At 35.5% G+C, this 26,206-nt stretch overlaps 1 protein-coding gene across 1 annotated transcript in view; it reads left to right on the forward strand.

Moving 5' to 3' along the window:
* Positions 1-26,206, forward strand: part of LOC149792295 (protein kinase C-binding protein NELL2a-like) — a 174,521-nt gene that overhangs the window by 34,698 nt on the left and 113,617 nt on the right. The window contains 2 exon segments of the mRNA XM_089970859.1: positions 14,819-14,944; positions 23,498-23,648. Coding sequence (XP_089826985.1) covers positions 14,819-14,944; positions 23,498-23,648 — 277 coding nt within the window.

Below are 26,206 nucleotides of genomic sequence, written 5' to 3' on the forward strand. Positions count from 1 at the left end.
CGAGATAAGGGAATATCGTCGTTTTCCCACTAAAGTTTCTTAATCATCGCATCGCATCGCATCGAACGTTGTTCTGGACTCAGATCACAATCATTTTTTCCTATGTAATCTCAACATGTGTTTCTCAATACTCAACTTTCCGCTGTGTTGAAATCCTAGTAAATAACACGTTGTTTTTGTCATAGGTCATAGGTCATCTGGGGGTTTGTTTTGAGAGGCTTATCAGTAAACAAAGCATTGTGCAATGGGTCACATATTTCACTTCCGGATCAGCATCAGGGCTTCATTACTCACCATGCACTGACACCAAAATACACGCCATAGCGCTCATTTTCTAAAGCATAAACAATTACGTTTAAATCAATACCAAGAATGCCTAAATGTAGCTGTTGAAACACAACCAAAATAAGAGAAGAAAATAATGCTCTAAAATTGTCATCTGAGTCCATCTGGTGGGACATTTCCGGTCTCAGTAGACTAGTTCTGGATGGTTTCACTAACGTGTTGATAAAACGCGTAAAAATACTGTTTGTTCGATGTTTATAATTTTTGAAAACAAATTAGTTTAATTTTCAAAAGCGATCGATTTCATCTATTAAACGGTAGATGCGGTAGACGGCTTTAAAACGGTATTACGGCCTACCGCCGGTAAAATCATATGAATGCGTTCATAACCGAATTCATTTCGATCAGATATGTTCAGATTTTATATCCGCAAAATTAAAAGGTGTAGATGCTAGATTAAACGCTGCAACAATAGTCTTCGACAATCTGCACGAGATTTACTGTGAAAATCTGCTGTCGTTTTTACTTTGTCAGAGACTTGTTCTTTAATTCTCATTCACTTTATAATGTAGTTCAAAGCTGGGTTTAAGCTAAATATATATGCAACCAGTCTAAGAAGAGTAACATCGCAAACAGGTGTCCGATTGCCTTTGCAAAACCTCGTGGAGCCAATCAAAGGCTTCTTTTATAGCAGTAAAATTAGCATCAGGCTGTTCTGACTTCCGGAATGGAAATTGTAAACCTTTTTGTTAGATACATGCCTTGTTTATTACTCAAACATTACCACATGAATATAATTATCACCGAAATAACGAATGTGTTAGCTATTCTCGAGCGTACTTCACATATAAATTAAAAACACCTACATAGCTGACACGTAACTGCAATATTACCTGGTCTGGAATATTCTGTTATTCATTACCAGAGTGTTTTATCCCGTTAAAGCTTACCTTGCATACACGTGTAGCGTACTCTTTGGAATACCTTGCGTACATATTTAGCGCACTTTTTTGAATACCTTACATACACATGTAGCTTACTTTTTGAAAAACACTCCATACAAACGTAGCGTATTTTTTGGAACATCTTCCATATACGTGCAGCGTACTTTTTTGAATGCATTCCATACACGCGTAACTTACTTTTTGGAATACCTTTCATACACTTGTAACGCACTTTTTGGAATACCTTCCATACCTTCCATACACGTGTAACAAACTTTTTGGAATACCTTTCCATACCCGTTTAACGTACATTTTGGAATACCTTTCATACACGTGTAACGTACTTTTTGGAATACATTCCATACACGTGTAACGTACTCTTTGGAATACATTCCATACCCGTGTAACGTACATTTTGGAACACCTTCCATACACGCGTAACTTACTTTTTGGAATACCTTTCATACACGTGTCGCAAACTTTTTGGAATACATTTCCATAACCTTGTAACGTACTTTCTGGAATACCCTCCATACCCGTCTAACTTGCTTTTTGGAATACATTCCTTAACCGTTTAATGTACTTTTTGGAATACATTCCATACACGTGTTAAGTGCTTTCTGCAATGCCTTTCCATACCCTTGTAACGTACTTTTTGCAATACATTCCTTACCCGTGTAACGTACTTTTTGGAATGTATTCCATACCCGCATAAAGTATTTTTTGGAATACCTTCCATACACGTGTAACGTACCTTTCGGAATACCTTTATTCTCGAGTCAGCAAATATCCTTGCGTCCGTTCGGTTGGTACTAAACCTTTTATAAGTCTTTTTCTTTAAAATACAGATTCTGGTTTAAAAAATGAATGAAATAATTAAATTGCTACACGTTGTACAAATATTTACATATTTACTTTACATCTACTGCCAGATAAGTGATATTGCTGACGACTAGAAAAATTAAAAACAAAGATTGCACACTATCGTTGGAGTAACCACATTCTAGAATGATAATTTCTTGTGCGGCAGGATGTAGATTGATATCATCATTGTTCGTTCGTGTTAAAGTTAAATCGTGTTAAATCTCTTGTGAGGACGCGAACAGTCAGTTAGCAATAGAATACATTATGTAGTGTCTCTTACATGACCTTTACATGACCTTTGTAGGAATTGTCTTTGTAAGTTTGTATATTGTTTTAGAATCTAACGAGTCCATCCAATGTTTAAGTCTGAAAAGCCACTTTTTCCTATGCAGCGATATAAAGGGAAGGATTAGGGATCAGTGATGGTGTATTTATTCGTTGTACAGCTGAATTAGTCATCGATTCAGTGGTTGCTGCCAATTCGCTACTGGCATCTGAATGATTTTAGCAGGCATGGCAAAAACAGTTCCAAATTCAGCAAACCTTTCGTTGATTTGCATGTCTACATCACTTAATTCAATTCACTGGTTATTATTTAAATATCTTGCCTGAAGATTTTTAAAGCAAAAACAACCTCTGAGCTTGTTCATGGATTGAGTACCGATTCTCAGCCAAGAAAATCATGTCACGAAGGCTTGCATTTAGTTTAACCATAATCTAGATATTAAACTGAAACCAGAAAGATTTTATGACCATTATATCCGGTTAATAAAAAATGGTTTAAATATAGTATGCGATGCAAAGAAAGCATTACATTGTTTTAGAGCAAAAGACAGACTTAAGTGGAATTGAGACCCTAGTACGGTATGTCATCCCCCTCTTTTGAAGTTATCCCAAAATACGATTAGACGGAAGTCGGAAGCTCTACTTCACGCTTATTTCAACTCTTATATCCGTTTGTATAAAATTATCCTAAGCACATGCTGCACAATTATTTGTTTGTTTGTTTTTTATTGACTTGGCAGATTATTTATTCATGTAAGACGGTTGAAATCCTAACGTCAAAGCAATCAATACTTTATGTTCATCAGATAGTTTAATACCCAGGACAGTTTTAAAAACTGCACCTGGAATACACGTCATGGTAACAGGTGTCCGATTCCATAGAAAACAATAAACAGCGCGCCAAGAGGCATGTACCTCCTTAATATTTAATTAACCCGTCTTACTCACTTCCTTGACTTTATTTCTATTTAATGAAGGCATTATTACACGCAGTGGATGAAGCAGGTATCGAATGCCAATTTCCCCTGACCTCTGTATCTGGAATTTGCGATTTGTGAATTATTATGGTTCGTAATTTTCATTTAGGATCATATGTTTGTGCGCATATCGGGGTTTTTAACCATGCTCGTCAGCTTTGCTTAAAACTTTTGGTTGGTTGGTTTCTAGTGGAACTTTTAAAACGTTATTGACTGTATCATGCCGAAGAATTGAGATCTATATGTCTTTCACATGGGCAAAGCAAGGCAGCCAGACTGAGAGGGCGCGGGTGATTTTCGAAACCGCGACCTTTGGATTACGTGTCCGATGTCCTGTCAAGGGAGCTACACTTGGCTCCTTTGAAGTGAAGTCGACACAGTTCAATTTCCTGTAGAAGTAATATAAACTATTTATTCACCTTTGTATCTTAAGAATACTAAATTCAGACAGCATTTAACAGTAATTCAGAAAATTAATTCGGAAATCAGACCGCATTTAATTGAAACACTCAGCGCAATATGCTTTATAAGTTTAGAACGAAGCTATGAAACGTAGATTTATGCCTCGATTTTGTATCCTTCATGCGCTTAAATAATTGTAATGGCTCCGCACGTGTATGGAAAAAAGGTGGTGGTGGGGGGGGGCTTAACCTTAACTTGACATAAGCACTTAAAATAGGAGTATATAAGTGAACATATTCACTATATTATTAGCATATTATATTAGCTGTATTATTAACATAGTCACTAAAGTATTAACACATTCATGGAAAGTCTTTTTATTCGAATCCTACTCTTTAGTCGAAGTGTTCTTTTTTTTTGGTTGTGTGGTATGAATCCAAGATTGCAACAATATAGGCCTAATGCAGATGCTAGGGTTCCATTACATTACGCATATCCAGTAAGCATGCCGACTCCATTGATGATCAGTGCATTCAAGCAAAAAATGACTTTTAAAGCTGCACTCTGAAAAGTTCTGTTTACATGCTTCCGAATTTGCCTGCTGGAGTATTCAAACAGTATTTACGCTATAATACTTTCAAATCAGACATTCTGCGACTGAGGACGAGGGCAAAGCACAGGCGAAAGTCCCTTGATTGTATAAAAAGCATAGTTGTTCCTGCTTGCACTTTACAAGAACTTACTTTCTACATGTATTTAAAAAACAGGCACAAACATGGAATTGTATTTCTAGTTTTGACGTAGCGGTTGCAAACAAAAACTACCGTTTATACTCGCTATAAGACGAGACCAACTGCAGACAACAAAGATCCTAATCTGCCGTAGCATAATGCGCCAACAGATCAGAGTTTGTATTGTTTGTTTTATTGATTAATCCTAAAAGAATGCACTGACCCAGATCTGCCGCTGCAGTATGCGACAGCAGATCTGGGTCTGTGAATTTCGTAGTTGGAGTTGCCTTATAAGCGAATATTGGCGGTAGAAACTTAACAAACATTAAATTCAGTCTAATGAGAAATTACCTTTTTCCAGCTTAGTTGATTCTTTGTCTTTTCACATCGTGAAGTTAGATGAACTATTAAAACGTAACTTAGAAGACACTTCAGTAACAAAACGCGTACCTCTCGCGCAGACTGAAGTAAGGTAGGTAGGTGGTCGGAGGTGAGTCATAAAATAATGTACGGGTCAGTTTGGGCCAGCTCTTGCAGAAAAAGCAGGTCTTTTGGCACTAAGTAGAATCCGTGTCTTTCATCGGGTACCCAGTTATCTCTTTTGATGGACCAATTCTTCATTAGGCACGTCCACTAAAAACGCCAATAAAAGAGAATACAGGATCTGATATGTTGAAATCAAACACAGTATTGTCAGTTAAATGAATTCTTCATCGAGTGCAAGAGATGAAAAGTATTGATAAGAGTGGTGATGGAAACCAGTCCATTTTCCTGCGTGTGGTCAGAGATAACCGCACAGTTTATTCGTGCGGCGGATACTCGTTGTAATTAATATATTTTTAAAATTTGTGTTAGAATTTGCCTTAAATAGGGATGTGAATGCTACAAAAATTGCATTTATGTTGATATCTGAAACCATGGGAAAAGGAGAAATAATAACTGATGGGCAATTTGAATTATAAGAGAGCAAATGTTACTGTTTCATGGATTTGATTCTAGTGTTTCTTTTTTAAGAAGTCGAAATTAAGTGCTGTACATTTTGAGTGTAAGGTAATTTCGTATACACTCTCTGAGACAAGACAAAGGCATGCTTAAGACATTAGACTCGGCTATTATTTTTTAGAGGAATCCATTCTCAAGATGTAAAACATGGCCAAATCGCATGTATGTAAAACATGGCCATATCGCATGCCATTAACTTATGCATTAGTTTAAAAGATAAAAAATAAATTTAATACGCATCTTATAATGCTTAGCCTATCATGTTATGATATCCGTCAGTCCATCTCTCCATACATAGTCGCAAAACTGCTCGATTTTTCTTTTTGGCATATTAACTCAAGTTCTCCGCCATCCACCCTTGACAATTTTTGTAAGTATTTGCATGCGGGGCAAGGTGGAAACCTAGCCATGTTTGGGCTCAAAAGGTAAAAGGTCTGCATTGCAGGAACTGTAAGAAGGAAAATTGTTTGCACACAGTAACTTCGCTTGTATTATGCATATCTATAATTTTTTGGTAATTCTTGACATATGATTTTATCTGATTTTTATATTTTTTATTCATGGCTGTAAATAGTACAGAATATATTTAGTTAAATTTTTCTTACGTTACCTGAGTGTCGTACGAATTTAGTATTATATAGGATCTATAAATAGATGCTTACGTATGTGTTGATAATTATTAGTAATAATTTTAATAATAAGACTAAAATTGCGCTTACAGCCTAATTTTTCAGTGGATGATGGGGTTTCGTCATTTTAAGAATTATTCTGTAACTTCCCATTGGTTGGGCTAGGTCACATGAATAGGCCAATTCGAAGCAAAATAAGTAGGGTATTCTGTCAGGTGGGGCCTATGGCGAAATCTAGTCGCAGTAGACACTGTGTATAAAGAGAGAAGCGAGCCATTAGTTTCATTCCGATTTTGAAGCCATTCACATTTTTTTCTGTTGTAAGTCTGCAGACGTTTGTTATGTTGTACTTAGATATTGCTTGAGAGGAAAAACATTTGTTTGGACTGTTCATTGGAGGTAGAAAGTGCTCATTATTTGGACTATACTATTACTCATCAACTGTTAAAATTTATTCGAAGGAATTCAGGACAACGCCTCCGTGACAACGTCAAGGTTCTTGGAGGACCAGTACTTTCCTGGTTTTGAAATTTATAAAGACTTTCATGAAAGTTTAAAAAGATTAGTTTGGATTCACTTCCTAACACTGTAAGTTCCTCTCACATTTTTCATTTATAACTTTTATAAAAATTGTTAAGTTTCACAGAATTTACTTGCTTTGCTTTTTTCTGTTATTTAGTTTGTGACCATATAGTCCTAACACTTCTGTACCAAATACCATGACGCTGTTTGTAAATAACTTTCATTTGAGATAAGAAAGACGCTCATTTTAAGCTCAAAGCGAAAGGTCATGGTTAAAGTGACTGTTGGAAGAAAAATGATTTCCGCACATTGGGTTCTTTCTCGCCTACATTGTACCGTAAAGTCCTGTTCCTCGAACCATGACCAAACCCTGTGGATGACTTCCAGGAAATGTATTTATGGATTTGGAGATCAATATGCAAAATGTCAAGGTCACATAGATTGAAAGAGAATGGTTTTCTCAACTAACATGAATTCTGTGTAGTTTAACTTGAATAAATTTTGTTTTGCTTTTAAAATAAGACGGTACCTACCAGTTTCAAGTTCCCGACTACTGAAAAGGGATTTTACATAAAGTCACCATAAAGATACTTTTTAGCAGATGGCGGGTGTATGGTGTACCGATTACGGTACGATGCTGTTGTATATTGTACGATTTACTGTTGTGTGCTATTGTATAGTGTACCGATTACGGTACTATGCTGTTGTATAGTGTACGATTTATGGGTGCTATGCTTAAGTGATCTTCATAGATGTTCTTACTGTTGTTTGCTATTCAACTATATTCATAGTTGCCGCCTCGTACTCGTATTGGGAATGTTAAAGTAAGTATCTATTAAATACGAAAACCGAATCACACCTTATGCTTACTAAAGGCTGAAAATAAAGTGTTCTATTAACCCTCAAACAACTCCGAGTATACCAATCGGAATATAGGTTCATACGGGGTCATACGTGCTATCATAATTGGCGGTTAGGTAATACCCTGGGTTACTGGGCCGTGTAGAGTACTCGCTGCGCTGTTAATGTATTCTTATTGGCAGCGAGCGTGTATCATTTTCAGCATACTGTGCGGCTGCTTTTCCTATCAGACGTCTAATAGATCCCGAGAATTATGTTAAAAATATACGCTTCTCAATTGAGTCGGTTAATCCATAGCTGTCTGAAACATTCATTAATTCTAGGTTGGGGGGTTAACGATATTTCTTTTTTATGCACTCCCCTAGACAGTTTTTATCGATCTGTTTTTTTTTGTGTGTGGCTAAAATAACAGACTTAACTTTATATTATAAAGCAGGGTTGGTGTACCTGACCTTGATCTTTTTTGTCATTTTGCAAATATAATTTTCTTGTGGAACCTTAATTGAGTGCACCTGTTCGTGCCTGACATTATATGTGAAGTGTAATTGCCTGATGAGTTCTTAGTCATTTCAACAATTTAATAATCGCTGATGAACTATTTTGGGGTAAATAAAAGGAAAGTATTACCCACCCCCATTACCCCCCCCCCCCTTCTGTGGGTATCGCCACCACGTTTAAATTAATTTTAATTTTTATTCCTTAGGGAAATTTGGATCAGATATAAGAAAGTTCTCGCACTGTGAATAAGGAAATAAAGACGTTGGGAAATATGGACGGTTAAATGCCCATTTCAATGCCCATATTCGACTTTATTTTAGAATTTTACGTAGTGGAAAACATGGCTTTAAACCTCTGTGGTAACTTTATTTACTGTGAGATCATTCAGTTTCGTGTGCGGACTACGGAAATGCAGTCTGTTTTTTTTTTCTCTTTTCTTCTTGAAAGTAAGATTACGTTATTGAAGATTGGGATGAAATTGGGAACTACAAGCAAACGATGGCTTTCTTTGAGTTTATTTCACAAACGTCCTCGTCCTGCCTCGATTACAGACAGCAATAATTTGTTTTGAAACATTTAATACAAAGTATCCGAATTTATTGGTATGAAAGAACGTATTGCTGAAATGTCTTTCAATCCCCCTGGTTTATAGCTATCACCCGACTTTATGTGTATCATCGCTATCACCTGACATTATGTGTATCATCGCTATCACCTGACATTATGTGTATCATCGCTATCACCTGACATTATGTGTATCATCGCTATGACCCGACTTTATGTGTATCATCGCTTTGACCCGACCTTATGTGTATAATCCCTAGCATCCGACTTCATTTGTATCATCGCTATCACCCGACTTCGTGTATCACACATAATTTAATGCTGAATCTTGATTCATAAAATACAGTTTGTACTGGACTATTGGCACTCAATGTATAGTGTTAGTTTTTGTCATTCCAGTGCTATAAAGAACAAAGCTTAATATACCGGTAGGTCATGTACACTTAAGTCAAACCGGTTGTGATTTTAATATCTTGTGCGAAGCTTCAGCGAACATGTGTGGGCAGGTAACACGGTGATTACTAATAATCAATACAGACTCACCGTTTGTTTCACGGGATTTTTTTGTGCTCAATTACTGAACTGAGATGACTTTGTACTAGCGCTTCTAATGCAATTTTACACTGGAAAATACCAATGTCTTAGTCTGTTGCTTTTGATTTATTCAGTAAATATCACTCTTGATTGGCTTCGAACCAAATCCTGACACTGTGCATCATAAGTCTGACACTATGTATCATAAGCCTGACACTGTGTATCATAAGCCTGATACTATGCATCGTAAGCCTGACACTATGCATCATAACCCTGACACTATGCATCATAAGACTGACACTATGTATCATAAGCCTGATACTATGCATCATAAGCCTGACACTATGCATCATAAGCCTGACACTGTGCATCATAAGACTGACACTGTGCATCATAAGCCCGACACTATGCATCCTTTGACTAAATTTCAAGATTTCCAGATTCTTGGAAACCTGCAAATTTAGTCCCATTATATAAAAGGTTGTAGTAGACATGTTTCAAATTATCTTAAAGTATCAGTTATTTTCTATTCGTAAAATGTTTTTGAAATTCACTGATATGACTTGCTTAACTCTGGATCAGGGAAAAGAAGTAAGAAATCTCTTCCATACAAGTAATGAAGCTGTTCATATTGGCAGGCAGTATTTTAGTGTTAACTCAGAAATATCCATATTTTAGATAGTAGAGTGTTACTGGTGTAGTTAGAAAGCTATGTTCCGGTAAGAGAGCAACAAAGAGTTGTCTTGAATTACCGAACAGTGGGGTTTTCAAACCATAAATGTTGGCACCCATCAACATCAAGGATCAATACTTGTACCTTCATTTTAACTCTCTCCCTCTCCATATATATATATATATATATATATATATATATATATATATATATATATATATATATATATATATATATATATATATATATATATATATATATAACTGATGTTGTACACGTTTTGCAGTCAAAACGTATAATTCTCGCTAATTATACTTCATTATTTATACTCGTTGAGGTTGGTTGAATTCTAGCATCGAATTTTCAAAAAGTACACGACTGGTCCTTTCACTGGTTAAGAACTTAAATCCAGATTAAACAGAGTGAGTGGTTTAACATGAAAACGCAATCCAGATATCCATCCTATATTGCATATAAATAGCAAATGTATTTAAGAAGTATTCCAACATAAGCAAGTCTTTGTTTGAAAGAGTATGTTAGAAGGTTAATATTTTGAAGAATATGAATTGCATCGTTTGGCTCGAGAAAGAATGTATATATACGATATACTTCTTTGACTAAGCTGATGTTATCTGAGATATATTCCTATCTTGTTTGACTATGCTGGGATTAAATACCCTTCCTTTTGTGACTATATAACTCCCTTGCTTGACTATGCTGATGTTATCTGAGATTATATATCTCCCTTGCTTGCGTGGGTTCGAGTCCAAGGCTCGGCTAGCGTGGGTACGTGGGAAAGCCTGCCAGTAGCTTCTCGTGGGTCGGTGGTTCTTCCCTGGGTTTTCCAGGGTTCTTCCTCCACCAGTTATACTGGCCGCCATGTATAGCCTATCTTGTGCTGAAAAATGGCGTTAAACCCGAGAACAACAACAACATACCTCCCTTGTTTGACTATGCTGATGTTGTATATCTCCCTTGTCTGACTATGCTGATGCTATTTGGGACCATTGTATTATGCAAGATAAAGGACCGTTGGGGAAAAAGCTGCATTTGGAGACCATGAGAATAGTACCATGAGTAAGTTTCGGGGCATTATTATACGTGGAGACTGTGGGACAGCCTGAATTATCGACCTTACAAGCATCAATCAATTAGTTGTGTTAAATGAACCCTGGACTTGTTCCAAAATACTCAGAAGATGTAGTTCGACCTATTCATTTTAAATGCGAGACCTACACGCTCGATCATCGAAAACTATTCGGCCCCCTTTGTGTAGAACTACCTTGTATCTTAATTCATTTCTACGAATGAAATGCGAACTAATTCATTAATAGAAGTAAATCGTATCTGTTCGATGTATCTGTACCAATATGACCATGAAAATCCGTCGTATCAATTACTGTTCGGGTGGTACAAGCCCTGTATTTGCAATTAAGAACGAAATGTAGTAGTTTAGAGACGTATTTCGAAATCATGTTTACAGTTTAAATAAAGACTTATTCCGAAATCATGTTTAGAGTTTAAATAAAGAATTATTCAGAAATCATGTTTACAACAATAGGTAATGTACGCTGACACAAAAATAACTGAAAATTTTCTATTAGAATGTAACCTATATGACAGTTTTAATAGATTGTATTCTTTTCACATTACCAGCTTACCAGTTCGAATTTATTATTCGGCACTTGTATATACGCTGATTAAATGAGCACACGCATATTTATGCCGGTGCAAACTTTCACGAAATGATCGCTACTCTTTTTAGATTAATACACGGATTACGCACCACACCTCTTTATTCCATCGTTTCTTACTAGGTCATTGCAATAATTACACATACCAGCTTTCCATCCAATCCCCATGTTTTGCATTATTTTGTTAATTTATCATGATGATTGTTCTTTAGTAAATATTGTTTAAACTTAAGTAAAACAAGGCGAATAATTTTTTTTATTTTACCGCTTCTCATATCAAATAGTTACTGGATGCATGGTGATCAGACAAGTTTTCAGCTGCTTTGTCATTTAATCTCCTTACGCGCTAGCAAGCCTATCAGTTCTGTGGAAGGAGGTCAGAGTATAAAGTGTGATGCTCGTTGTCAGAGCACCAAACTAAACTAATCCAAAAGTCGAGAGTTCGATACTCACCCAGGTCGACATTAATGTGTCCTTGTACAACGTATTCCTTCGGCATGATATATCCAGTAATGCAGTGAAAGTCCCATTAGTAAAGCTCCCTCCCCACCCCACCTAAAAAACAACAAAACACCCAGAAAAACCCAAACGAAAAAAAAAATACCCCTCCCCAAATACCCCCTCCCCAAATAAATAGAACATCAACCTACCTATTATTTAATTAGAATAGGCTTCGTTTATTAGTATGCCTACCAAGATGGAACACTGCCTCTACCATGTTTGTAAACTATAATATATTCAGTTTTGACGAATTAATGAGAAAATATGTGTTTTAATGATGACAAGAAGATCTAATAGTAAGAATTGTTTATTTTAATTCACATGGAACTATGATATTCGTTTTAGTTATCTGATTATTGATAGACGGAAAACGGCTTTCTAATAATCTCACATATTTTTGTTCTTAATAATGACCGACAATTTTTATAAAATGAATAGGTGCCTCTGTACATTAGGCACCTATAAAAAATACATTTATATTTTAATTTAGAGTTATGGACCATGCAGTCTGAACTATCTTGTCGTGAAATAAATCTCACATCACATGGGATCATAGGCATCGTCTTGTCGTGCAATAAATCTGATATCACATGGATCAGATGCATCATCTTGATTAGCATAGCGTCTTGGACGATGTAGAAAATGCATGTGTGCATTCCATATGTAACGACGATATATTGTACTGATCTACTTAAACGCACAAGGAATGCAGACAGGCACGCAGCCCATATAAAATAGGGACAGGTACAAGATTTGGCAGCTTGCTGGCAGTAGCTTGCCGAATTATGCCGATTATTCAAATCTACTAGAGATTATCATGTAAAGATCTCAACACCTGGTCAGTCACAGATTATGTGATTATGGAGGAGAGCCAAATCAACCTGGCATTATGGCGCAATGAATCTCCCACTGAAGCCCGTAATCAGCAGACTGAGGGGGAGTATGAATGTAATTACTTCATTTAATGATCAAAAGGAAATAAGAAGGAATCATCGTGAATCCGATATGAGGTCGCACAATCGTTTATATTATATTTCCATATACCGTAGAGGGTGCTAACCATGACAGTTTCTACTTGTTTCCATCAGTACCTTCTGCTTTGTAGTGCAGATATATTATGGGACACATTTCATGATGTGCATGTAACAATATTATGGGACACATTTCATGATGTGCATGTAACAATATTATGGGACACATTTCATGATGTGCATGTAACAATATTATGGGACACATTTCATGATGTGCATGTCACAATATTATGCGATACTTTTCAGGATGTGTATGCAACCCTGTTATGGGATAATTTTCAGAATATGTATCCAACTTTAATATGGGATACCTTTCAGACTGTATGAAAGTCTGTTAGGGGATACTTTTCAAGCTCTGTATGCAAATCTGTTATGGGATACTTTTCAGAATATGTATCCAACTCTAGTATGGGATACTTTTCATGATGTGTAAACAAAACTCTGTTATAGGATACATTTCAGAATGTGCATCTGAGAGAGCTGGATCCTTCACGGGAAGTGTATGCATGACAGATTGATGTTCCAGTTTAGATTCTTCCTTGTTCCAAAAAAAAAAAAAAAATCGTCGCACACTCCTGAAGTACTTTACTTTTCTGTCGAGAAGGAAACAGACAGTGTCAATAGGGTTATTTTGAGTAAGAACCAAGCACACGGTTTAAGGAGAATTTGTCACGATGAAGTTAATTCACACTAAATAGTAAACTAACAAGAAGGAAACAAAGGGAGAAAAAACATCATCGGTAAGAAAGGAAAGAAATAAAAGATTGGAATTAAAATAGCATTTAGATTTGAATCATGAAACTGCGTAGTAGGATGTTCATGGATGACTCCGGTTAGGTACAGGTAAATTTAAAATTGAATGTATTCGATGCAATTTGTCAAATATTTTTCTTTAAATAGAGGACTTAACTTTATTGCAAACTTGTAATCTATTCCGGTGCTGATATATTTCACTGAAATTGGCGTTTATAATTATATTACTTCTTTTAATGTAAACAGCAAGCTTCAGTCTGCATGCCTCTGAAGCTAACTTAAATTAAATCAAGTTCTCCACCGATGAGTAATTTTATAACGGCTCGAATCCATACCCGCCTGCATTATTTTCGTTAGTTAATGGGAAATCAATGAGTATGCAAAATTTACTCCGATGCAAAAGTTCAGTCTAAGATGTTGGAAATGAGATTTATTCCTTGCAGACTTCGATGCAGTACTTATTAGTACATCGAACTGGAAAGCAATCAAGAATGTGAAATTTTTGGAACGAATTCCTTATGGCTGTAAGAGTAGATGCTGCTTGGCTCTGTAGGCAAACATATATCAATAGTCCACATTCTAAATGGACTAGTTTTTCTGTTCTAACATTAGCTGATATTCTGAACCCATCTACTCTCAACTTTCTCTCTCACTTACGCGTATAGGAAAATACAAAGGAATGAGATTTGAAATTTAATCAGGCACCCAAATTTGGAACTTGTGTTATATATATATATATATATATATATATATATATATATATATATATATATATATATATATATATATATATATATATATATATATATATTAGTGTGTGTGTGTGTTCGTGTGTTGTATTTTCGATGAAAAAGAAGGAAAATACAACACCATTCTTATTTTATCATTTAAAGAAACACCACACCATTGCTTCCTTTCCTGCTTCCATCAATGATTACCGAAGTGAGATAGGTGAAATAATAAGTATCATGATATTTGTCCTACTAGACGGAAAGAAATTATTGTCGTGTTTGGCTTATTGCTTCTTGAGTAATACTGCGGCATTTAAATGGTTTTCTTTTTTTTCAGGGATGAGTGTCGACTTGGAAGCAAGGGATGTACTTGACCTCTTACAATTTCTGAACTCATCACACAACAGAGGTTTCCATTATATCTCAGGAATCAATAACCAAACAACAGCAATCTACCTGGAAGGTAAGTCATACTGTCACTGATTCAGTTTCTCTTTGATGTACTCTGTGTCGGAACATTGTCTACAGACTGTCTTGGCAACTCTCCATGGCATGTGCGATAGTGAAGGGTTTGGAGTTTTCGTGAGATCAGAAAAACGAATAACTGCTAAACATTTTATGACTTAATACCTAGTCCTTAAACATAGAACAGCCAAGAAAACGAGTAATTGTATAAGGCACAAACTCAAGTACTCTCTTATGCATACTAAGAACTTTCGCATTCACTTGCTCGAAGCTTTCAGTATCAGTTGCATTTTTTCCAGCAGTATCGTTGGGAAGGCCATACCCCTGACTGTATAGTCTGATTGTGGTATTTGCCAGAACTCAATGATAGTCCTTACTGGCCATAATCCTCCAACGTGCCTGCCTAAAACGGCTTAATTTAGTTAGTCTATATCATTCCTTACATACTATTGGGCTTGAGCTATTACATACTATTGGGCTTGATGAATTACATACTATTGGGCTTGATGAATTACATGATGTTAGGCTTGATCAATTATATACAATTAGGCTTGATGAATTACATACTATTGAGCTTCATCAATTACATAATATTGGGCTTGATCAATTACATACTATTGGGCTTGATCAATTACATGATGTTAGGCTTGATCAATTACATACAATTAGGCTTGATGAATTACATACTATTGAGCTTCATCAATTACATAATATTGGGCTTGATCAATTACATACTATTGGGCTTGATCAATTACATGATGTTAGGCTTGATCAATTACATACAATTAGGCTTGATGAATTACATACTATTGAGCTTCATCAATTACATAATATTGGGCTTGATCAATTACATACTATTGGGCTTGATCAATTACATGATGTTAGGCTTGATCAATTACATACAATTAGGCTTGATGAATTACATACTATTGAGCTTCATCAATTACATGATGTTAGGCTTGATGAATTACATACAATTGAGCTTCATCAATTACATAATATTGGGCTTGATCAATTACATACTGTTGGGCTTGATCAATTACATACTATTGGGCTTGATGAATTACATACAATTATTCTTGATCAATTACATACTATTGAGCTTGATCAATTACATAATATTGGGCTTGATCAATTACATACTATTGGGCTTGATCAATTACATACTATTGGGCTTGATCAATTACATACAGTTATTCTTGATCAATTACATCCTATTGAGCTTGATCAATTACATAATATTGGGCTTGATCAATTACATACTATTGGGCTTGATCAATTACATACTATTGTGCTTGATCAATTACATTCAATTATTCTTGATCAATTACATAATATTGGGCTTGATCAATTACATGATGTTTTAGACTTGATGAGTTACATACTATTAGGTTTGATCAATTACATACTATTAGGCTTGATCAGCTACATGCTGTTGGGCTTGATCAATTACATGATGTTAGGCTTGATCAATTACATACTATTAGGCTTGATCAGCTACATACTATTGGGCTTGATCAATTACATGATGTTAGGCTTGATGAATTACATACTATTAGGCTTGATCAATTACATACTATTGGGCTTGATCAATTACATGATGTTAGGCTTGATCAATTACATGCTGTTAGGCCTTATGAGTTACATATTGCTAGGCTTAATCAATAACATACTCGTAGGCTTGATCAAATACATTCCATTAGGCTTCATCAATTACATGATGTTAAACTTGATCAGTTAGATGGTATTAAACTTGACCAATAACACATTCTTAGGCTTCATCAATTACATCTTAGGCTTGATTAATTACATACTGTTAGGCTTGATAAATTACATACTGTTAGGCTTGATTAATTACATGCTGGTAGGCTTGAACAATTACATGCTGTTATGTTTGATCAATTACATTCTGTTAGTCTTGATCAATTTCATACTGTTAGGCTTGATCAGTTATATATTAGGTTTGATCAATTACATACTGTTAGGCTTGATAAATAACATGCTATTAGGCTTGATCAGTTGCATAATATTAGGCTTGGCCAATTACACATTAGGCTAGATTAATGACATACTATTAGGATTGATTAATTACATACTATTAATCTTGATCAATTGCATATTAGGCTTGATCAATTACTTACTATTGGGCTTGGTCAATTACATACTGTTATGCTTGATCAGTTGCATAATATTAGGCTTGATCAGTTACATGCTGTTAGGATTATTCAATGACAAACGTTTTGGCTTGATCAGTTACGTATTATGAGGCTTGATTATTTCATACTATTAGGCTTCATCAATTACATATTAGGCTTGATCAATTACATACTATTATGCTTGGTCAATTATGTACTGTTAGGCTAGATTAATTACATACTATTAGGATTGATCAATTACATACTATTAGTCTTGATCAATTACGTATTAGTCTTGATCAGTTACATACTATTAGGCTTGATCAGTTACTTATTATGCTTGATCAATTACATGCTTTATGCTTGATCAATTAAATATTATTAGGCTTGATCAATTACATATTGCCAGGCTTGACCAACTACATAGTACTAGGCTTAATCAAGTACATATTATTAGGCTTGATCAATTACATATTACTGAGCTTGATCAGTTAAATAGAATTAGGGGCTTGATCAATTAAATAGAATTAGGCTTGATCAATTACATATTGCCAGGCATGACCAACTACATAGTACTAGGCTTAATCAAGTACATATTATTAGGCTTGATCAATTACATATTACTGAGCTTGATCAGTTAAATAGAATTAGGGGCTTGATCAATTAAATAGAATTAGGCTTGATCAATTACATATTGCCAGGCATGACCAACTACATAGTACTAGGCTTAATCAAGTACATATTATTAGGCTTGATCAATTACATATTACTGAGCTTGATCAGTTAAATAGAATTAGGGGCTTGATCAATTAAATAGAATTAGGCTTGATCAATTACATATTGCCAGGCATGACCAACTACATAGTACTAGGCTTAATCAAGTACATATTATTAGGCTTGATCAATTACATATTACTGAGCTTGATCAGTTAAATAGAATTAGGGGCTTGATCAATTAAATAGAATTAGGCTTGATCAATTGCATATTGCCAGGCATGACCAACTACATAGTACTAGGCTTAATCAAGTACATATTATTAGGCTTGATCAATTACATATTACTGAGCTTGATCAGTTAAATAGAATTAGGGGCTTGATCAATTAAATAGAATTAGGCTTGATCAATTACATATTGCCAGGCATGACCAACTACATAGTACTAGGCTTAATCAAGTACATATTATTAGGCTTGATCAATTACATATTACTGGGTTTGATCAATTAAATAGAATTAGGGGCTTGATCAATTAAATAGAATTAGGCTTGATCAATTGCATATTCATCTTGATCAATTATATACTATTAGGTTTGATCAGTTACATATTAGGCTTGACCAGTTACATACAATTAGGCTTGATCAATTACATACTGTTAGGCTTGATCAATTACATATTAATAGGCTTGATCAATTAAATAGAATTAGGCTTGATGAACTGCATAATAATCTGGATCAATTATATACTATTAGGTTTGATCAGTTACATATTAGGCTTGACCAGTTACATACAGTTAGGCTTGACCAGTTACATACTGTTAGGCTTGATCAGTTACATACTGTTAGGCTTGATCAGTTACATACAATTAGGCTTGATCAATTACATACTGTTAGGCTTGATCAATTACATATTACTAGGCTTAATCAAGTACATATTATTAGGCTTGATCAATTACATATTACTGGGCTTGATCAATTAAATACCATTAGGCGTTTTCAATTACATATTACTAACCTTGATCAATTACATAATATTAGGCTTGATCAGTTATATACTGTTAGGCTTAATCAATTGCATATTTCTAGGCTTGATAACTTACATACTGTTATTCTCAGAAGATATTGAACACTATTTACTTGACCCAAACGAGCTACTTAGTTACATTTGTAATATTATTCAAAGCAGACAGGAATCGGTGAACAGCATCAGTGGCGATATATAATTGTTTCCTTCTATTCGCACTACGAGGCCATTCAAGCAGACAGGTGTGACAATAGAGCACAAATGTATTTGCAAAACAACCAGGTCACCTCGACCGATACGAAAATAAAATGAATACGACGGAGGTGATTACCAGATCTTTTTCCCCATATGTTTGTCACGACGATCCAGGTATAAATGCTAGTTGACGGCAAGTGTAGGTATATAAGGGTTATTAGTAATGTGCAATATAGTACAGTAGTTGGGGATGGTACTCTGAGTGTGAAGATCTGGCTAAAAAAGATGATAATAGTGATGTCCCATTTCTTTCAATTAAGTATTCTGCAACATTTAGCAGTTGGTGTTTGAAACGATAACTTACGGTGTCTTTATGTAGTGAAAAATAGATGTCAATGTGACACTTGTAAACTATCCATCTACTGGCAAGGAGAAGTGGGTTTTGCATGAAACTTTGAGAAAATTGAACATGACTTGCTTTCCTAAACCTACTGTTTGCAAATAAAATAGATTTCTGTCAGCCTGAACAACCTGGACAGAAGTTCCTAAAACATGGTTGGGGGCATTCTATGATGAAGGCAATGAAACAACTGGTTATGTATTTTGATAATAATAATTACACAATATCAGTCGTAAACATTATGATGAGCCCCAAAATGAACAATGTGGAAAGTTTTCATATTATCTGCTCAAATGTCTTTTGTATATCTATTTAACTATATATTCTACCGCATTTGGTAATTTAGTTTTCTTTTCTTTACTAATTAATGTGTTTTGAGATTAAATTTTTAAGCACTTTCTTGGTAACCTTGTAATGGGGTCAAGACAAGTGTAAATTTTCACATATTATTTCAGGGAGATGAAATGTATTTGTTAAATTTTACAAAACTTATTTGATTCTTTTTGCTACATAGTTTAAGACCACATTATCAAAGCAGTGTAGGAAATTAGAATACTTGCTGTGTTTTAAAACTAAGACATACTGATAAGTTTATAAAATTCAGAATTTACTGGGTTTCCTAGAGTTCATCAGGTAATTTATTTTCTGCTCTACCTAGAGTTAGCGTACTGCTTTGAAATTTGGAATTGTACTTGCAAAATCTGGGCGAATTACCATATAAACTTGAAATTAAAATTGGTTGATTGACAGTCCCGACAAATTTCGCGCGAATAGCAAATGTACATGTTTTAAATTTTTTGGGAAAGATGAATTTCATTCTGTGTATGTTTCTTCATTGTATGTACATGTACTGAGAATGTCATGTTATGTTTGTCTCCCCCTTGTTTATACCTTTACGGAAAGAATGTATATCGAATAGAGTATGCAGTTCATAGAAGTTTGAAATTTTCTAATGCAGAACCCCTACAAGTAAGTGGTTTTTGTGTCTACAAAGCATTCACAGAAAGAACCTTGTTTTATTTCAATAGGTAAAATCCTTCTTTCTTGCGAGAATGTGTGAACATCCACTTTTTCCCCTTACTCCTTTATGTGATCGAGCCTTTATCTTGGTATGATTTGTTGTTCATGAATTGACTAACATTGCATATATCAGTGAACGGGCCTCTGTTCTGGTATGGCATGTTATTCGTGAATAGACTTACACTGCATATATCAGTCAATGAGCCCCTGTCTTGGTATGACTTGTTATTCGTAAATTGATTTAAATTGCATATATCAGTCAATGAGCCCCTGTCTTGGTATGACTTGCTATTCGTGAATAGACTTACACTGCACATATCAGTCAACGAGCCTATGTTTTAGTATGACTTGTTATTCGTGAATAGACTTACACTGCACATAACAGTCAACGAGCCTCTGTCTTGGTATGATTTGTTATTCGTGAATGGACTTACACTGCACGAATCAGTCAACGAGCCTCTGTCTTGGTATGACTTGTTATTCGTGAATAGACTTATACTCCTTATATGAGTCAACGAGCCTCAGTGACTTGTTATTCGTGAATAGACTTACAATGCAACTATCAGTCAAAGAGTCTCTGTCTTGGTATAACTTGATTTTCGTGAAAAGACTTACACTGCATATGTCAGTCAACGAGCCTTTGCCTTGGTATGACTTGTTACTCGTGAATAGACTTACACTGCACATATCAGTCACGAGCCTCTGTCTTGGTATGACTTGTTATTCGTGAATAGACTTACACTTCATATGTCAGTCAACGAGCCTCTGTATTGGTATGCCTTGTTATTTGTGAATAGACTTAACTGCATATGCCAGCCAACGAGCATCAGTCTTAGTATGACTTGTTATTTGCGAATAGACTTACATTGCACATATCAGTCAACGAGCCTCAGTCTTGGTATGACTTGTTATTCGCGAATAGACTTACATTGCACATATCAGTCAACGATACTCTGTCTTGGTATGACTTGTTATTCTGAATAGACTTACATTGCACATATCAGTCAACGATACTCTGTCTTGGAATGACTTGTTATTCTGAATAGACTTACACGGCATATATCAGTCAACGAGCCTCTGTTGTGGTATGACTTGTTATTCATGAATAGACTTACATTGCACATATCAGTCAACGAGCTTCTGTTTTGGTATGACTTGTTATTCATGAATAGACTTACATTGCACATATCAGTCAACGAGCCTCTGTCTTGGAATGACTTGTTATTCTGAATAGACTTACACGGCATATATCAGTCAACGAACCTCTGTCTTGGTATGACTTGTTATTCATGAATAGACTCAGACTGCATACAGTAACCAGTTGGTCTCTGTCTTGTTATTAATTGTTACTCATGCATACAGATTGCAGCCATTGAATCCCTGTCTTTTTACGACTTGTTGTTCACATATAGACCCAGATTGCATCATAGAGTCCGTCTTGTTACATGTTATTCATGTATAGACCCAAATAGCTAATATCCAGACTCAATCTTGTTACGACTTGTAATTCATGTATAGACCTAGACTGCATCATAGAGTCCGTCTTGTATCATGTTATTCATGTATAAACCCAAATAGGTAATAGCTAGACTCCATCTTGTTACGACTTGTTAATCATGTATAGACCCAGGCTGCATCAAAGAGTCCGTCTTGTTACATATTATTCATATATAGACGCAGACTGCGTCCAAGAGCCCGTCTTGTTACGACACATTATTCAGGTACAGACCCAGATTGCATCAAAGAATCCATCTTGTTACGACATGTTATTCAGGTATAAACTCAGACTGCATCCAAGAGTCCGTCTTGTTACGACATGTTATTCAGGTATAGACCCAGATTGCATAAAAGAATCCGTCTTGTTACGACATGTTATTAAGGTACAGACCCAGACTGCATCCGAGAGTCCGTCGTGTTACGACATGTTATTCAGGTATAGACTAAACTGCATCCAAGAGCCCGTATTGGTACGACATGTTATTTAGGTATTGACCCAGACTACATCAAAGAGACCGTCTTCTTACGACATGTTATTCAGGTATAGACCCAGACTGCATAACGTAGCAAATATTTCTAATTGCCATCTAGAGTTAGGATACTTGTTTACATGATATTTTATTTCTATTATTTCGTTAATCGGTATTAACTTAGATTTTATTTGTACCGCCATTATATGATTTGAAATTGTTTTGTGTGCCTAAAGCCCATTACTCCTAATGGCAATCTAGTTTTTCTACCGTGATAGCACGCGATATTAATTTCCTCTGCATTTATAAGAGACAGAGATTATATAAATGTGGAATTTGTCTTCAAATTTGGAAAAAGATCGCGCTACCACCATTTCGCTGGTTGAATTTAATTGTGACAACTAAATCTCACCTTGGTTTAAACCATACGATATTTTTGACAAGCATCACCACTACAGTTGAACTTCGCAACATTAAACGCTTAAGTGTGACTAAACGGACTACTTCTCACGTTGCGAGAGGCCAGACGGTCACATCACCGTTCGTCTAGAGTCTAGACTGTTCCCTTTCTCTTGAGAAATAAAGATAATTATCTTTCACCAGGATAGTAATTACATGATTTTGAAGAAAATTACTTTAGTCGATGATTCCGTTGTCTTTTTAGACAAGAAAATGTCTTGTGTGAGCGGTTAAATAAATCAGGCACTAGATATAACGCCACTATCTCCTTCCTTGAAACTGGTAATCAGAAGAATGACAAAACTGCCGATGAAAAATTTGTGTATCCAATCCCACATCAACTGCGACGAAGAAGAGCTTTGATCATATTGGCTGTCAAGTCTTCCTCAGCAATTGTTGTAAAAGTTGAGATGCATTTATAAACTAGCAAATTTAGCGACCGAAAGAGTTCGCGAGAAAGTTCTTTTTGTTTGTAGGTTTTCATTTGTTCTGCTTCATCACCTGTTTCAAAGCGAAGGAACGTATTATAGATAAATTCATTTTTCCATCATTTAGCGTCAGCAAGTAGTGCATTTTTTTTAAATACAAATTTCCATCGTTGAGAAACATTGTCGTTTTATTTTCATTTCTTTGTAGACCCTTCCAGGGATCTGGAATTACCCAGCACAGTTTTACAGGAAGCACTAACATTACTCAGAGAGAACGACGAAGTAACCTTTCTTGCTTCAGTGAAACAGGATAGCGGAGATTCCGGGACCATCTTCTCTTTCTCATCTGGTCTCTATAGGTAAATAGCTCATTAGAAGTCTCCGCGCTCATCTTTCTTCTGGTAGTAAATATGGCGGTTTGGACACCCATAATGCACTTCATACTTTTCACACTTTGGCCAGTCAGGGAACATTGCACAAGCCAGGATTCAGTCCGAAGACTGATTCACCTATGCATATATTCTATTCGCTTTTATTTTATTTAAAATTGGCTGAAGATTTTAAAAAAGAAATAAAAATAAGACGACTAATTGTCTTCATTTTCTTTAAAGGAAGATCTAGCCTGGATATCAACAACAAATCTTTAGTCAGTCTTCATTCAGGTCTAAAAACTAGTGAACTGATTGGCTGAAATAAAAGACTGTCGTCAGATTAACGCCTTGGGTTATTGCAGGACAATATTTGTTTTTAACTCGTCTGGTTCAAGAGGGCACGTGCCAACGTGCGTCATCCATTGTCGACAGGGCGACCATCTTGAAATATTGTAATATGATGTTTCTCCTGAACGGATGGTCATGTTTACTTGATGGTTTTATGAAAACACTTCGGACACAATGAAAATCTTGCCATCACTAATCCTCCTGAACCGATGGTTATATTGACATGGGTTTTCACCGGAGCACTTCTTACTAATAATTAGTTGCTCTAAAGTGTAAATGGCAACAATTTAACAAGAACAAATCCATTATGGCGGCAGTCTTGAACACATTGTTTACCCTAATCCTCCTTTATAGATAGACACATTGTCATGGGGATTTCACCACTACAGTTATTACGATATATAATTGGACCCAGGCGATAGTGGGTCTAATCTGATGTCGAACATGGCCAGCATGGCGACCATTGTCCATTATAAAGTCTTATTAGTGCAGGTTATTCTGAATGAGTGGTTTTATTGACATGTCCATTTCAATTAAATACTTTCTTGTCATTCAGTTCGTCCTAAATCACAACTGTGCTTCGCGGACGACCAGTATGGCCGCCACCGTGGTTTATATTGAACATATCAGAACTGCACAAAGACTAGCTTACACCAACATGGGGTTTTCATTAAATGTCTTCTTATGATATGTAGTTTTTCTGAAATTAAAATGTTGCCGATCTCACTGTCAACATGGTCGCCAAGACAGCCAGCTTGAAAATCCTATAATGCGATTATCATTGGAATGATTGAATAACTCTATATGTGGTTGGTCATATGTGAGATCTTTACGATTTGACCTACAGGGAAATTGAAATACTGTTAACGCTCCTCCTCCTGAAAAGATCGTGGAATTTGACATAGCCTAAACCACAGCAACGTTTTATTATATGTATGTTACATTTTGATTCAGAGGACGCACAAACACCAAGTATAAGTTCTTAAACTTTATGTAAAACTGAAGCTGAAATCAATAAAAATCAATTACAGTGTTGTTTACGGTACCAAGCCATGTCACGTGGCTACTTGCTATCAGATTCTGGCATTATTTTAGAAATGGTTCGAGCAAATCATTTTAATTAATTTAACATTTGTGCTTTGTCCATGGGCATATAAATGGACCAGACTCAATTAATTCCCTGGGTAGATAAACAACAGGTCTATGCCTGTTGAAAGTCTCTGGTATCATATATCCAAAATACTGGCAATAATGTTCTAGCCAACTAGCCAACTGTCACAACTGCCAGACGGAGAGTGAAATTTTTCTGACAACAAATTAGATGCCAAAAATGAAAATGGAACTGCTCGAACCTTACAATATAGTTATTTAAACAGCCTTTAAGTAATAAAAACAACACTGGCATTTGGTTTACACTGAAACACTTCTTGCAGTATATATTTGGTCCTGAAACAGACTGTATCCGTACAGCTACACTAACATCTTTTGGGGTGTTTCTGTTTGAAAATACCTCTAGCAATATATAGTTGCTCGTATATTAAATAGTTGCAGGTATTTCCGCATTGCTACATTCACAGCCATATTGAAGATCTTTTTATGGCAGAGTCTGGACATTGTTTTTTTCCCCTGGAAAAACAAACATGATATATCAGATGATTGTCAGGTTATTTACTAAAATACAAATAAACAGACATATCCTTGTTTACGAGTGTGATGGAAAATTCCATAGGAAATGACTTGGGTCCATGGCATTTTGTTCTGTCACAGATCAGGTGGTAGTCTATATATAAAAAAGAAGTAAACAAGTGTTCATTCCCATCTTAACACAAGTCTTTGCGAAATCAACTTTAGTCCTGTTCATTTATAATTTGAGAAGAATTATTATTTTAAATATTCATTGGAATTACAAAGTGCTCATGGACTTTTCGGACTAAAATATTGCTTTCGGATTATTGCGAATTCATTCAAAGACATTCTGGATTATAACATTGTGATACAGCAAAACTAGTAAAATCGGCACATTCAAGGCAACTGGTATATCTACACATTTAATACAGGAATTCATTCGGAATGCTATACTATTGGAGTTGTGATAGAACCTTCAGGATTATCTTGTATTTAATTCACAATCTTGTAGGCTTCTTTTAAAATTTAACTTCTTATTCTAGGGAAAACGTTTTTGTTGAATTTTGCTAAAC

Source organism: Sinohyriopsis cumingii, chromosome 9, assembly GCF_028554795.1.
Source record: "Sinohyriopsis cumingii isolate HCF-2022 chromosome 9, ASM2855479v2, whole genome shotgun sequence".
In the NCBI taxonomy this organism is placed as follows: Eukaryota; Metazoa; Mollusca; class Bivalvia; order Unionida; family Unionidae; genus Sinohyriopsis; species Sinohyriopsis cumingii.